General features: G+C 40.2%; 1 protein-coding gene across 1 annotated transcript in view; it reads left to right on the top strand.

The window, feature by feature from the left end:
- pkp3b (plakophilin 3b) overlaps positions 1–4052 on the top strand; it is a 43881-nt gene extending 39829 nt beyond the window's left edge. The window contains exon 13 of the mRNA XM_047363192.1: positions 433–4052. Coding sequence (XP_047219148.1) covers positions 433–474 — 42 coding nt within the window. The 3' untranslated portion in view covers positions 475–4052. The remainder of the gene's footprint in view (positions 1–432) is intronic.
- The last annotated feature ends 11719 nt before the right edge of the window (positions 4053–15771 follow it).

Here is a 15771-nt window from a genome sequence, read left to right as displayed (position 1 = left end):
GAGCATTAATTTTCTCCTGTATAATCATGGCACCAACAAACTCACACACACAATCATTACAAACTGAACTTTACACAGCAAACACAAACTGCAAAGGCTGAGCTGAATGCACCTTCATGTGGCTCTTGACTCATAAACAAAATGGTTTAAAGCCAAAAAACAGGTAGATTACAGGCCAAAGTGGCGTTAAATGATAAGGATCTTCCCTGCAGGATGAATCTTTGTTTTATTCCAACTATGCTATTTTATCTGTTGGATAATTGTTTGGTGCACTTTCTGTAAACTAAGCTTTTTCACATTTTCATTTTCCTTTAGTGTTGTCATGTACTTTGTATTCTGTAAACTCTAGGTTGCAGTATGCGCTTAGTTTCTTCAAAATTCAGCAGGAAGTTTCTTCTTTAAGTATTTGTATAATTTCTTTGTGCTTGACAGAGAGGATTTACCCGACAGAACTTCATGGACGCCAGCTTTTAGTCTGCAGTCCCTTTTTTCTGTCAACATGAAGGCTACAATGAGGAGAACAAGGCAGAAAGACCGTCCCCCTCATATGGACTGCCTGGTTGAAAAAAAGACAGGAGCTGTTTGCCCTGTATGTATGTAACCGTTTCACTGATTTGTGTTGTCTTCCTGACATAAAACTTTTTTATTGAAATTGATATATAGTTTCTCCATAACAGAATAGATTTAGAATTAATATGGTTGGTTAAAACATACGGACAGGTAGTCAGACTGCGGTAATCAGTTAGTGTTGTGTGTATCAAAGTGCATTTTAACAGTTAGTGTGTTTACCTGATGTTTATACTTTAAACCTAATGCTGATTCATTTCACCTCAGTTCTGGCATATTTCTTATTGTTCAGGCTACTGAAGGTTTTCCACATCTTCATACTCTGCACACCTCTCTTTGTGAGACTGAAGTGCTGCTCATACTACCAATCGAGAAAGATAAAAACTACTAGATAATATTGGTTGGAGAGTTTAAAAAGTTTATTAAGAATATTTATTGGAAAATATTTTTGTCCTTTAAAATTGGACATTTTGTCTTATTGAAGCAAGATAACAGCTGGATTGGCAAAGATGTTGGTGAATACATTTAAATTGGGCATTTAACATTGAGTTGCTCTAGAATTCTGATGACTTGTTGTCTAAAAGTCGATCACTTTATTTTGTGTCTCAGAAGCAAACATCAACAGCCTCAGTCCCTCCTGCATACTCTGATTCATTCACATGGTAACCAGCGAGCTAGAAGCACACTATGTGGTGACTGTGTAAACCAGTTGTCTGATTTCAAGTGAAGATGTGTAAATCTGCACTCATCAGGGTTCGTACGGGTGCTTGAAATCCTTGAAAATGCTGAAATTTCAACGTGTTTTCAAGGTTTGGAAAGTGCTTGATTTCTGTATAAAGTCCTTGAAAGTGCTTGATATTCCATCTGTACAGTTTTGTAATAAAGATCACTTTAACCGTTTGATTAAAAATCTAAATTTTATATTTTTATGTTAAAGGCACCAAATAGAGAGCGTTTTGTCTCTAATGGAGTCTCAGAAAGCCTCGCTGCCGCTCAGAGAGGGTTTGCTCCTTTTCGTAAACCGGCATGTGAGCAGCTGACTTCACCTGATGAAAAGACCAGCCGCCGGACCGGTGGCGTCCCCTGGCATAGCTATGAAGCAGGCCTACTTTGAGCAGGTAGCTGTGCCTTGCTAGTTGAGCACGTCGCCGGTGAGTGGGAGAAAACAGCATGCCAGGTGGTTGCTGTTTTAATAACCTCTGGCTCGAAAAGACTCGATTCAAAACATGGTTGAAACAAAGACCAAATCCTCAAGTAGCTTCCTGCAACGTATGCAAGAAGGACCTGCAGCTTTTCGCGATGGAAGAGTCAGCGTTCTCGAGCGGTAAACCATAGTAGTGGGAGGGAATCCTAAATTTAAGGTAGTTTACAACTTTGCAGGAAAATTGCAGATTGTTTGAAGGATGGATCACGCTGAGGCTTTAAGTTATCTACTCTACTTTAAATTGTGCAACAGCAAAACATTTGTATTGAAAATGCTAGTAAAGGTGGTTAACTAGTGGTTTAATTTCGCAAAAAGTAGCTGTGGCTTGGCTTTGTTCCGTCATGGGTGCTGTGCCTCTGATTCCTTTTGGCCTCCTGCCTATATGTCCATTCAGTGGCGGTTCTAGACCAAATTTAACAGGAGAGCAGGGTGGGGCCAGTGTGTTTTCATGGGGGCACAGGACAAACAAATGAAACACAAAAAACGGGACATTATTTCATCGAGTCACTTGCAGCTCAGGAGCTGCAGGTTGCAGACCCCTGATCTAGCCAATGAAAACTGTGACCGTATCTCAGTATGGCTAAAACTAAAAGTGCAAGACCTAAATTTTTCATTCCATGTTAAAGTAAAACTGTAAAGATAAAAAATAAAATTGCTGATAGGCTCCCTTCACATGAGGAACGCTGTGTGTGCCGTGGCTATAAAGCTCAATAAAGAAAAGGCACTCAGAGCTACAGACTGTTTGGTGCTGGAAAAGTTGGAAAATGTACCTTGAAAATGCTTGAAAAGTTTACTCTAGGAAAAGTGTACGAACCCTGATGTATGCACAGTTTGCTTAAAGCAGTACAGAAAATTAGGTAAGGTCCAATGAGATATCACTCTTATTGAACCATTCAGGTTCCTATCTCAAAGAATGCTGAGGAGACAACATCATGCTCAGCCCTTAGATTTCAGATTATTAACCATTATGTCACTCTCAGTCTCAGCTCCGGGGGTCACTGTTTCATTTAGTTCCAGGTTTTAGATCCCAACATGTTTTTTCTGTTTTGTAAGTGTGTGAGTGAAGCACAATGTTTAACCAATCACGATTAGCTTTGATCAGTGGTTATTTACCTTTACTGAGGTGGTGCTCGTTATTAAAGTAGCACCATGATGACAGAGACTTTCAGACACTACAACTTGGAGGATTTTTAGCTTTTTGTGTGTTGTTAATACAAACACAACAAACTTGCATGATTGGTTGATGGAGCTAGTGTAATCATGCATTCTGTTTTACACAGAAGTAGATGTTTTGAAGTTTGAAGGTAAAAAATACATTATAAAAAACTTCCTAGAGGTCTGAATTCTAAGCGGGGGAGTTGTAGGTTTCTCTCCTATCCCCCTAGATCCAATATGGCTACCTTGCATAAAGTTTAAGTTCTGCAATGAAAAGAAGCAACAGCCAACAGCTCTTTATTCTGGTTCACTGTCATCCAGTTCAGTTCATGCAGAAAGTTTGGTTGGTGCTTGTTAAGCTCTACATCACAGTTCATGTGTGTCTAATTACCTTGCAAAATAAAAAAGATTTCATCTGAGTCAAGTAAGACAGCTCAAGCACCACTGCTGGTACAGTAATTGGTACAGTACCTATATCACAGTTTGAGAACCGTGGGCTTAGATCATAGGGACAACAACAAAAGCACCTCTTATCCCCACACAGTTGCATTACAGATGCCAAAATGCTTGTTAAAGCTCCTACTCCAAAGTAGAAACAAAAAATAAAAAACGTCCAAAAGCAGATTAAAGGAGTGCAAAACAACTGCAGGTTCTATTTTGTGGATTATGAAATGAGTCATCACTATACATCATGTGATTGTTGTCAAAACTTGTTTAATAAGGATTTGAAGAGTGTGCTGTGTAGGTAGTTCTAACATTAAATGTGTGTTGAAGCCTCCAACTTTTTAACTTTGTGAAAATACAAGCTTTTGTGTTATCACTAATAATGTTTTGAGGTGAAGCAAAAGAATGCATTAATGTGCTGTTACCTGTACTACAAATGAGTGGGTTCATGTTAAACACAACTCTGAATAAACAAGCTGAAAACTTGAATAAAACAATGTGCCTTTGATAAATTGATGTTAAAAGTCCTGTTTGACATGAGAACAAAGTTGCAAGAAATAGTGATTGAAGCTGTTTAAACTGTTAATCTGTTAAACTGGCTTGATAATGTAGCAATTTCCAATGAAGAAAATCTTTATTTGAAATAATTAGAAAAACAATTAATAAATGTTGAGGAATTCTTTATGTGCCTTTTATTTATTTATTTATTTATTTGGAATGGTGGTGGCTTGCAGCACATTTATTTATCAGTTATTTATCAGTATCAAGCCATCTTTGAGAACGAAAAACAAAATAAAGGCCTGGACCCCAGATAACACCTTGGTAAGTGGACCACCAAAATCTCTTTGAAGAACCACATAGTATCACTGGGCCCTATTTGTCAAAAACAGCAGGGAGACCAATAGTCCCAGTTTGAATGTACATATGTGAAGGTAGGCGATGGTGGTAGGGGAAGGGTCAAACTGGACTCACACTATATCAATCTGTCACCCAGTCCTGCCTGCAGGCTTAAAACTGCCATATGTCCTCTGCTTTTGCCTTTATGATTCTTCAACAGTAGTACACAATGTGGATGTTAAAGTACCTAAGGTAATAGCAAAATTTGCTCTGAGAACTAAAATATAAAAGATAATTGGTGTGGAATTTTAGGCTAAACGCCATTGTTGTTTGGGTGACTGCCTCTAGTTAGTTAAGCTACTCATAACAGGGAGAAAGCACACAAGAAAGTCTGAAACTCACTGCCAAGAAAGACTTTGAAGAATCCCAGGGATCCAGAGTTGACAACAATCTGATGTCAGCGTACTGTATCTGTCGATAAAAGGATAACCGAGTGAAGTAATGATCTGCTGTTCAAGTAATTTAGCGTTCATGCTAAGGGGGTAATTAAGACGAGTGTCTTAAACTTTTCTTTCTGAGCTTCTGCAGGCAGAGGTGCCACCAGAAGAGATGGTGTCTCTAATCACATCGAGTGAAGCTGCCCACCCCCTTCTAGCTGCTACTGACAGCAGCCCCCACGGTTTCTTTGTCCGTTGTCTGTCATGCAGCCATAGAAGGCCACCTCTGCCAAAAAAACCAATGCCTTTCGACCGTCCTTCACTTCTGTTCTTCAGAACCGTTCATGTAAGAGGTTGTGTCTGGGCAGAGAAAATTAGTTGAGGAATAACAAAATCTAAATATTGTTTATTTTGCTTTGTATGTAGTTCTAAAGTTGAACTATTGGAGTGCTAGCAGGCTATATGCTCAGTCATTGCAAACAGGCCTCTAAGCTAAGAGTTGTGTTTTAAAGTTATGACAAACTTTATTTAAATGGATGGTTTAAACACAGATTGGCCATAACACGCAGCCAGCACTCATACGCACATTAATATGTATACTAATGGTAGTTACAGGCATGTTTGACTTGAAAGGCATGGTGAATAAGCCATAAGCTTTCCTTTAACGGCTAATCCTAGCGTCAGGCAGGTCAAATATTTACATCTGACTCGTCGTCATCTTATGAGTCCACAAACGTTCCTATGGAACCTATCTCAAAAAAAATTCAGAAGCATACAACAAGATTTGCAAGTCAGTCAGTCAGTCATTTTTTATACCGCTTATTCCATAGTGGGTCGCGGGAAGCTGGTGCCTATCTCCAGCAGTCTATGAGCGGGAGGCGGGGTCACCCAGGACAGGTCACCAGTCCATCCGCAGGGCAGCACACAAACAACCACACACACACTCATTTACACACCTAAGGGCTATTTAGAGAGAGCAATTAACCTAACAGGACCTATTAACTTAACAAGGGGTACCTCAACATTCACAAATGTGTAAACAGATTCTCAAATTTACACTATTTAAACTACACAAGTACTAATACATAACGAATACAAATCTGCAAATGTGCGTGTGCGAATCGCCATCTGCGGACGGATCGGTCAGCACAAATGCACGAACCAGCTTTCGTGTGCCTACGACTTTTGAGACTTTATTGCTGCACGGGGTGATTCTCAAATGAGATAATGTGACCAATCCTGGAGAAAAGCTCGGATATCTGAGCATTACCAGATTTACTGGGCTATCATACTTTTGACTTGACCCAGTAGCCCAATAACTACTATATTAAGAACATGCACTTACATAAATGCTAATGGTTTCAAAAATGTTCATTTTTTAGAGTGTAATGCTGAAACAAACTAATTTAAATGGGTGGGTTCTTTTTTTTCTGGAACAATAAAAACTCCCTAGAAACTAACGAGATAAGCAGCGCCACCTTGTGGCAACGCTTTAGCTTCCATCATGGGACAGAATGCACACAGTGGCGGATGTTATTGCTAAAAAACGTATGCCCTGCTATCTTAGAGGAATAGACACTTATGAAATACCACTTTCTACATCAGGTGTGTACTCTGAGCTACTAGTGTGGGTTTCATACCTGTTTTATCTGTTTTGGGGTTAATGGAGATGGAACCAAAATCTCAGCAGCCCCAGATTCTGACGTGCAGAACAATGTCCCCCACCACAACCTATAAGTGTAGAGATTTAGAGATGCTATTGTGAGAATTGTATAAGAGTATGTTCATTTTGAGTTTTTGAAGAGGGCTACAATACATAAACTCAGGGCAGTCTTATTCTTGTACTTTATTGATAATTAACATACTGCATTAAAATAATACATATTTACATGCTTAAAAAAATAAAAAGCTTGCTTCATTCAAAAGATTACTCCAAAAGAAAAGCCTGAATTTTGTTTTCTTACGAGAATGGACACATAGGGAGCATGCAGTGTACTCTCCATGTCCTACATATTCCTTATATTGATTAATTCATTTATTTTTTTGAGTTGAGTTTTTAAACCTCCGACATGGTGTCTTTAATATGTATAATGGTGAAAATGTATATAGAAAACCAAATTCTGCACTTTATCATAAACAGCGGATGCAGTTTTCTAAATATAATGAAGCTGATCAGGGAACAGAAAGTTCTGTTGAATAAATAACACTTTGACAGCTGAACTTCTGCCTGCATCTCTGAAACCTTTCTATAACTCTGTGACTCTGCTTTAAAATCATCCTGGTGTGTGGGCTGGTGTGAAACTCACTCAGCATTTATGGAAAGGTGGTGAAAATTCCTTAACCTTCTTGAGGCCATCCAAATAAAAATGCCCCAGACCTGCTGGAGCCTTCTGGTGCTAATTTTGCTAAGAGAGACTCAATAATTGCTTTATTCTGCACAAGAGAAAGGACATTGGCCACTCCCAATCTAAGGCTTCCATAAGAGGAAATATTTTGTCACGTTTGTGGCTGGGGATCATAGAAAAACTTGAGAAAGGATATTGTTTTGTGTTTATGTCAACATTTACTTACCGTGATTCTTCGGCTCCAGTGCTCCCATGATCCTACACAGAATACAGCAGATACAGACGATGAATGGACGGACGGATGGATGAGACTGTTCACTGGAGGTTGAGATGTTTAGTAAAAAGTGGCAGAAAGAGGAGTAAAATGGCTTTTTAAAATGCAGATTAGGCTTACATTGCTACTCAGTAGTTGTATAAACAAGTTGCACTCATGTTTCCTACCAGATCTGAGACCTTTGTATCAAATTATCTGCTGTAAATAAAACCTTAGAATTAGGGTCAGGGTTACCTGTAGACTATGACGTAGTGACATCTGCAGCAAATGTTATAAGGTGATCAAAAATAGCTGAACAAAATCCTTGCTAGGATTTATTGTCTTTAGTCAGAAATCTCAGCCCTCCTAAACCAATCATTCTGTTCTGAGTTTGTGAACAGCTGTTTTTTCTAGGATTGCTGTTCTGCTGCACCCTGTTGGCGGTCAGACGCCTCGGAGCTCCTCCGGTACTTGGTCCCCAGAAGCGATCACACACTCTATCTAAAGACTCTTAAATGAACGAATCTCAAACAGTTTCTAACTTTTAGCTCCTGTAATCTAAATTAAGGCAGAGGAATGATTACAGAGATCAGAGCTGAGGCTCCCGTCTCGGACCGTCGCCGTCTGTTAGAGGATGATGAAGAGCCCCGATAGAAGGTCACATGTAGTTTTATATCTGGTTCTCCAATGCAATGGATGTTCCCTCCCTCAGTGATTATCAGTAGACTATGTGTCACCATTGTGGTGTCTATCTGGTAAGTTGTGTAGTAGAGGGTGTCCATACTTAATCTAAGTGTGCTGTGGATTTCTAATTAAACCAGTTATACCAGATGCTCCACTATCAACCCAGTGCCCCAGCCTCAGGTCATTTATGACAAACCTTGGGCCATTTATCCTTGTAATGTGTGTCTATGAGCATTCTTATCCTATTCTAACAAAAGGGAAACATTGGAACTTATAGTTTATATCATTATGGTATAAATGGGAAAAACAGATACGAGTCATATTAATAAAGGTTATTTCTAACACAACTTTTGTTGAATGTCTAAAGTTTCAGTGATAAATTTAACAAACATTCGTTCATGTGGGTTTCACGGATCTACTGTTGCTTCAGTATTCTGACAGAGGGTGTGGTCATGCATGGGTCTGTGTTTTCTCTCTCAAGGACTAACACTATAAAAGTTGAAGAACTGGAGGAGTGTCCCGACTGAAATCCATGCTTAATTCTTGCTGTCTGTGCTGCCCTCTTGTGGCAGTCCACATTACAGCTAGTTTAAGGTTCAGCATATTTCAGTTTGTGTTCATGGTTTTTTTGAACTACTGCTACTCACTTCAATCCACCATTTAACATGAAATGAAAGATTTGGCTTAAATTAGCATCAAATGTAACAGTGTGTGCAACACAAAATGATTTTCAGACATCTTAAGACGAGAGTGATTTATTACCCAGGGATTTTCTTTACAAGTGAACCTGTAGTGACACAAATGTATTGTACACACGTGGACAAAATTGTTGGTACCGCTTGGTTAGTGAAAGAAAAACCCACAATGGTCACAGAAATAACTTGAATCTGACAAAGTAATAATGAATAAAAATTCTATGAAAATGAACAAATGAAACTCAGACATTGCTTTTCAAACATGCTTCAACAGAATTATAAAAGAAAAAATAAACTCATGAAACAGACCTGGACAAAAATGATGGTACCCTTAACTTAATATTTTGTTGCACAACCATTTGAGGCAATCGCTGCAATCAAACAATTCCTATAACTGTCAATGAGACTTCTGGACCTCTCAGCAGGTATTCTGGCCCACTCCTCATGAACAAACTACTCCAGTTGTCTCAGGTTCGAAGGGTGCCTTTTCCAGACGGCATGTTTCAGCTCCTTCCAAAGATGCTCAATAGGATTTAGGTCAGGGCTCATAGAATAGTCCAATGTTTTCCTCTTAGCCATTCTTGAGTGTTTTTAGCTGTGTGTTTTCGGTCATTATCCTGTTGCAAGACCCATGACCTGCGACTGAGATCAAGCTTTCTGACACTGGGCAGCACATTTCTCTCTAGAATCCCTTGATAGTCTTGAGATTTCATTATACCATGTTAAAGGTAAAGGTTATAAGACCATCTCCAAGCAGCTTCATGTTCCTGTGACTACAGTTGCACATATTATTCAAAAATTTAGGATCCATGGGGCTGTAGCCAACCTCCGTGGACGTGGCCGCAGGAGGAAAATTGATGACAAAACAAAGAGACGGATAATATGAACGGTAACAAAAGAGCCCAGAAAAACTTCTAAAGAGATTAAAGGTGGACTTCAAGCTCAAGGAACATCAGTGTCAGATCGCACCATCCAACGCTGTTTAAGGGAAAGTGGACTTAATGGGAGATGACCAAGGAGAACACCATTGTTGAGAACAAATCATGAAAAAGCCAGACTGGAATGACATGCCACAAAGCTTCTGGGAGAATGTCCTATGGACAGATGAGACAAAAATTAAACTTTTTGGCAAGGCATATCAGCTCTATGTTCGCAGATGGAAAAATGAAGCATATGAAGAAGAGAACACTGTCTCTTCTGTGAAACATGGAGGAGGCTCTGTTATGTTCTGGGGCTGCTCTGCTGCATCTGTCAGAAGGTGTCTTGAATCTGTGAGGTCTATAATTTTCTTTCTAATCTCCTGAGACGACTCTTTCCTTCGCTTCCTCTGGTCCATGTTGAGTGTGGTACACACCATGTCACCAAACAGCACAGTGACTACCTGTAGCCCTATATATAGGCCCACTGACTGATTACAAGAATGTAGACACCTGTGATGCTAATTAATGGACACACCTTGATTTAACATGTCCCTTTGGTCACATTATTTTCAGGGGTGCCATCATTTTTGTCCAGGCCTGTTTCATGAGTTTATTTTTTTTAAATAATTCTGTTGAAGCATGTTTGAAAAGCAATGTCTGAGTTTAATTTGTTCATTTTCATAGAATTTTTATTCATTATTACTTTGTCAGATTCAAGTTATTTCTGTGACCATTGTGGGTTTTTCTTTCATTAACCGAGAGGTACCAACAAGTTTGTCCACGGGTGTATTTCTGTCCAAGATGCCCCAGCACTACAATTCTCTAAGACCAATTCAGAATCAGAATCAGAATTCTTTATTTGTCATTGCTCCACATGGGTGCAACGAAATTTCCAATTCGATTTAGAGTAATGCTGAAAATGACTTGGAATCATGCTCACAGATTTGTTGCCTGTGAAATTTTAGACTTGTGTAAACACAGGATAAAATGATATAAATGATGAATGCTCAATAAATTCTGTGTTTGAAAGAGCTAAGGTACATAATAGTATTTTGTTATAGGAGCTCCTAATTCATTGAAGAAAAGGATTTAAATCTTAAAGATGGTGTCACATGTTGCACGTATAGAAATAATTCCAATATTAAATAAGTTACTAATGTCTATCGGAAAGAAGCCACTCTGAAAAAAGCTAAAGACGTAATGTTTTATCAGATGTTTATGGACAAAGAAAATCTCGATCTGCAGCCAGAATGTGTTTTCCAGAGAACTTTATTCTATTAGTGTAAAATAATATGTTCTATGTGTCATTGATCTCAAAACATTGTTTTAGAAGGATTTTCTATTGTACGAGACTGTTCTAGTCTAGTTGCGTTGCACATTCTGCTATCTCAATAACATCCTGCTGCTTGTATCTCTGTGAATTATTCCTCTGCTGTTTGTTAGAACAGAACCAACAAACATGAACCTAATCTAAAGTTTAGAGGAAAACTGAACCTGGGTTCCAGTGCTTTGGAGGACATCCTGCCTTGTTCTGGTACCGAAGGAAACTCACCCATCAGTCCTCAGTGACTACACACGCCAGCCACTTTATTAGGTACAACTGTCCAACTGCTCGTTAACGCAAATTTCTAATCAGCCAATCACATGGCAGCAACTCAATGCTTTTAGGCATGTAGACATGGTCAAGGTGATCTGCTGCAGTTCAAACCGAGCATCAAAATGGGGAAGAAAGGTGATTTCAGTGACTTTGAACGTGGCATGATTGTTGGTGCCAGACGGGCTGGTCTGAGTATTTCAGAAACTGCTGATCTACTGGGATTTTCACGCACTACCATCTCTAGGGTTTACAGAGAATGGTCCGAAAAAGAGAAAATATCCAGTGAGCGGCAGTTCTGTGGGCGCAAATGCTTTGTTGATGCAAGAGGTTAAAAGAGAAGGTACAGACTGGTTCGAGCTGATAGAAAGTCAACAGTAACTCAAATAACCACTTGTTACAACCAAGGCATGCAGAAGAGCATCTCTGAATGCACAACATGTCGAACCTTGAGGCGGATGGGCTACAGCAGCAGAAGACCACACCGGGTTTCACTCCTGTCAGCTAAGAACAGGAAACTGAGGCTACAGTTCACACAGGGTCACCAAAATTGGACAATAGAAGATTGGAAATCATTGCCTGGTCTGATGAGTCTCGATTTCTGCTCCAACATTCAGATGGTAGGGTCAGAATTTGGGGTCAACAACATGAAAGCATGGATCCATCCTGCCTTGTATCAACAGTTCAGGCTGGTGGTGGTGGTGTAATGGTGTGGAGGATATTTTCTTAGCACACTTTGGGCCCCTTAGTACAAAGTGAGCATTGTGTCAACGCCACAGCCTGCCTGAGTATTGTTGCTGACCATGTCCATCCCTTTATGACCACAGTGTACCCATCTTCTGATGGTTACTTCCAGCAGGATAACGCGCCATGTCATAAAGCACAAATCATCTCAGACTGGTTTCTTGAACATGACAATGAGTTCACTGGACTCAAATGACCTCCACAGTCACCAGATCTCGATCCAATAGAGCACCTTTGGGATGTGGTGGAACGGGAGATTCACATCACGAATGTGCAGCCGACAAATCTACAGCATCTGTGTGATGCTATCATGTCAATATGGACCAAACTCTCTGAGGAGTATTTCCAGTACCTTGTTGAATCTATGCCATGAAGGATTAAGGCAGTTCTGAAGGCAAAAGGGGTCCAACCCGGTGCTAGTAAGGTGTACCTAATAAAGTGGCCGGTGAGTGTATAGACCTGTTGCCCTGACATCTCACATCATGAAGGTCCCAGAGAGACTCCAGTTGGCCCACCTGAGTAAGCAAACAAGCAACTATTAGGACCCTCTAGAGTTTGATTATCACTGAAGTTGGTGTTGAAGATGCCATCATTCACCTTAGAGACTATATAGATACCCTTTAATAAAACTCTTTGAAACTCTCCTCTTTAAAGATGGAGGTATGAGAGAACAGTTGGCAACAGGTATCGTCATTATGGGCGAACCCTTGAATCAGCCAATTAAAATAGAGGGGGTCATGCCTAAGGGGGGTTCTGGGCAGTCAAATGAGAACAGGTAGTGATGCATGACTGTAGGTAAAAGATGTGGGAGTATATGAGGGGAAGTGATGTTAGGGGGGAGGGTTGCATGTATAGTTTCGTTTTTGAGATGAGTATGCAGTGAAAGCCTGAAATTTCGGTTAATTTTGATGACTTTGGTGTGCAGCTAATGAAAAACCCAAATTCAGTTTTTCACCAAATTAAAACATTGCATGAAACCAATTTTTATAAAAACCCCATTTATGCTCTATCCAACCATATCAATGAAAATTTGGGAAGGAAAAAAGTGTGGTAGAAAAGATACACAAGCAACATGGATAAATGTCACCTTGAAGGACTGGAAGTTGACGAGAAGTTTACATCTGGGCTAGGTTATGAATAAATGTCACAAGTTCTCAACAACTTTCTCCCCAACTTGTCTGCTGCGTTCTTTATGCTGCTGTTTGTTCATCGATATTCTCTAACAAACCTCCATTGAACTGCTGGATTTATAGTTAGAATACATTATACACAGGGAGACTCTGTTTAGTAATTAGAGAACTTCTGAAAGCAGTTAAATTGGATTTTATTTGGACACATCGGAATAAAAGATGGTTGAATGTCGTTCATGCCACACTTGTCAGATGTTTATACATAAAAAACAAAAACTGCAATCTTTCCACTTTACAGTTACACTTCACTTAGTGCTGGCCTGTCACATGAAATTCTGATAAAATTAACTATATGGTTGTAACTTGACAGAATTTTATGCTCCTTTCACTTGATGCAGGGGCCTTAACAAAACGTATGAGCCAATTTCAGCCACAGCAAAAAAATACAGGTCCTTCTCAAAAAATTAGCATATTGTGATAAAGTTCATTATTTTCCATAATGTCATGATGAAAATTTAACATTCATATATTTTAGATTCATTGCACACTAACTGAAATATTTCAGGTCTTTTATTGTCTTAATACGGATGATTTTGGCATACAGCTCATGAAAACCCAAAATTCCTATCTCACAAAATTAGCATATCATTAAAAGGGTCTCTAAACGAGCTATGAACCTAATCATCTGAATCAACGAGTTAACTCTAAACACCTGCAAAAGATTCCTGAGGCCTTTAAAACTCCCAGCCTGGTTCATCACTCAAAACCCCAATCATGGGTAAGACTGCTGACCTGACTGCTGTCCAGAAGGCCACTATTGACACCCTCCAGCAAGAGGGTAAGACACAGAAAGACATTTCTGAACGAATAGGCTGTTCCCAGAGTGTTGTATCAAGGCACCTCAGTGGGAAGTCTGTAGGAAGGAAAAAGTGTGGCAGAAAACGCTGCACAACGAGAAGAGGTGACCGGACCCTGAGGAAGATTGTGGAGAAGGGCTGATTCCAGACCTTGGGGGACCTGCGGAAGCAGTGGACTGAGTCTGGAGTAGAAACGTCCAGAGCCACCGTGCACAGGCGTGTGCAGGAAATGGGCTACAGGTGCCGCATTCCCCAGATCTGGGCTACAGAGAAGCAGCACTGCACTGTTGCTCAGTGGTCCAAAGTACTTTTTTCGGATGAAAGCAAATTCTGCATGTCATTCGGAAATCAAGGTGCCAGAGTCTGGAGGAAGACTGGGGAGAAGGAAATGCCAAAATGCCAGAAGTCCAGTGTCAAGTACCCACAGTCAGTGATGGTCTGGGGTGCCGTGTCAGCTGCTGGTGTTGGTCCACTGTGTTTTATCAAGGGCAGGGTCAATGCAGCTAGCTATCAGGAGATTTTGGAGCACTTCATGCTTCCATCTGCTGAAAAGCTTTATGGAGATGAAGATTTTATTTTTCAGCACGACCTGGCACCTGCTCACAGTGCCAAAACCACTGGTAAATGGTTTACTGACCATGGTATCACTGTGCTCAATTGGCCTGCCAACTCTCCTGACCTGAACCCCATAGAGAATCAGTAATTGGAGCTCTTCCTGCGTGTCAGGGAGCTAGTGATGAGAGGACAGCAGTTTCTCAGTAGTCGCAGACAATAGATAAGAGTTGTGAACATCAGCAGCATCAAGTATGGTATAGAAAAAATTCATTTAAACTTGTTACATTGGATATACTGGTAGAGCACTTGTAGAACAAAATTCCAGTACAGTCAGTCAGTCAGTCATTTTCTACCACTTATTCCATAGTGGGTCGCGGGGGAGCTGGTGCCTATCTCCAGCAGTCTATGGGCGAGAGGCTGGGTACACCCTGGACAGATCGCCAGTCCATCACAGGGCAACACACAAACAACCATGCACACACTCATTCATACACCTAAGGTCAATTTAGAGTGACCAATTAACCTAACAAGCATGTCTTTGGACTGTGGGAGGAAGCCGGAGTACCCGGTGAGAACCCACGCATGCACGGGGAGAACATGCAAACTCCATGCAGAAAGACCCCAGGCTGGGAATCGAACCCAGGACCTTCTTGCTGCAAGACAACAGTGCTACCAACTGCACCACCGTGCAGCCCCAGTACATATTTCAGGAAATAACATCTTATAAATCTGTTTACAGATTTATCAAAAGGATGTAACCCTGATATATACATGAATACATATATTAAAATGTCTATCGATCGATACATAAATGAGTATGTAGGAATGTCTGGGAATTACATAAAAAAAGACAACAGCATGTAGTAAGAGGGAGTTGCTGGTGCTCAATCATGCTGCAAGCCTTATTTGGACATCCTTTCCACTCCCTTCACAGTTGAAAAACCTACATTCATTTACATAAGAACAGATCACAAAACTACTTCTCTCCATTAGGAATTGCTTGAAGGTTCAAATTTGCTTGTACAGGGACTCACTGCACACACACATTAAGGTGTGCAAAAAATCCCAGAGATTGACAATCATTCAATGCATGCATGATTTATACAATAGATGAAGCTAAACAAAATTACGAACAGAAGTGGGGGGAAACCATCAATAATGCCACTTTGAAGAAACTTGAATAGTTTGATTTGCAACACTTAATTTACCTTTGGGATTAATTGTCTATGAACTGAATTTAAAAACACCCAAGAGCATATAACCGGGCTTTTGTTTCTAATGTTTTTGTAAATGACAAGGTGTGGTATATTGTGGCCAAAGTGGCTGAAGAAGGGCAGCAGACTGATGTTC

This window comes from Girardinichthys multiradiatus, chromosome 4 (genome assembly GCF_021462225.1).
Source record: "Girardinichthys multiradiatus isolate DD_20200921_A chromosome 4, DD_fGirMul_XY1, whole genome shotgun sequence".
Classification (NCBI taxonomy): domain Eukaryota; kingdom Metazoa; phylum Chordata; class Actinopteri; order Cyprinodontiformes; family Goodeidae; genus Girardinichthys; species Girardinichthys multiradiatus.
Note: the sequence above shows the minus strand (reverse complement) of the source record. Positions and strands in the feature narration are given on the sequence as shown.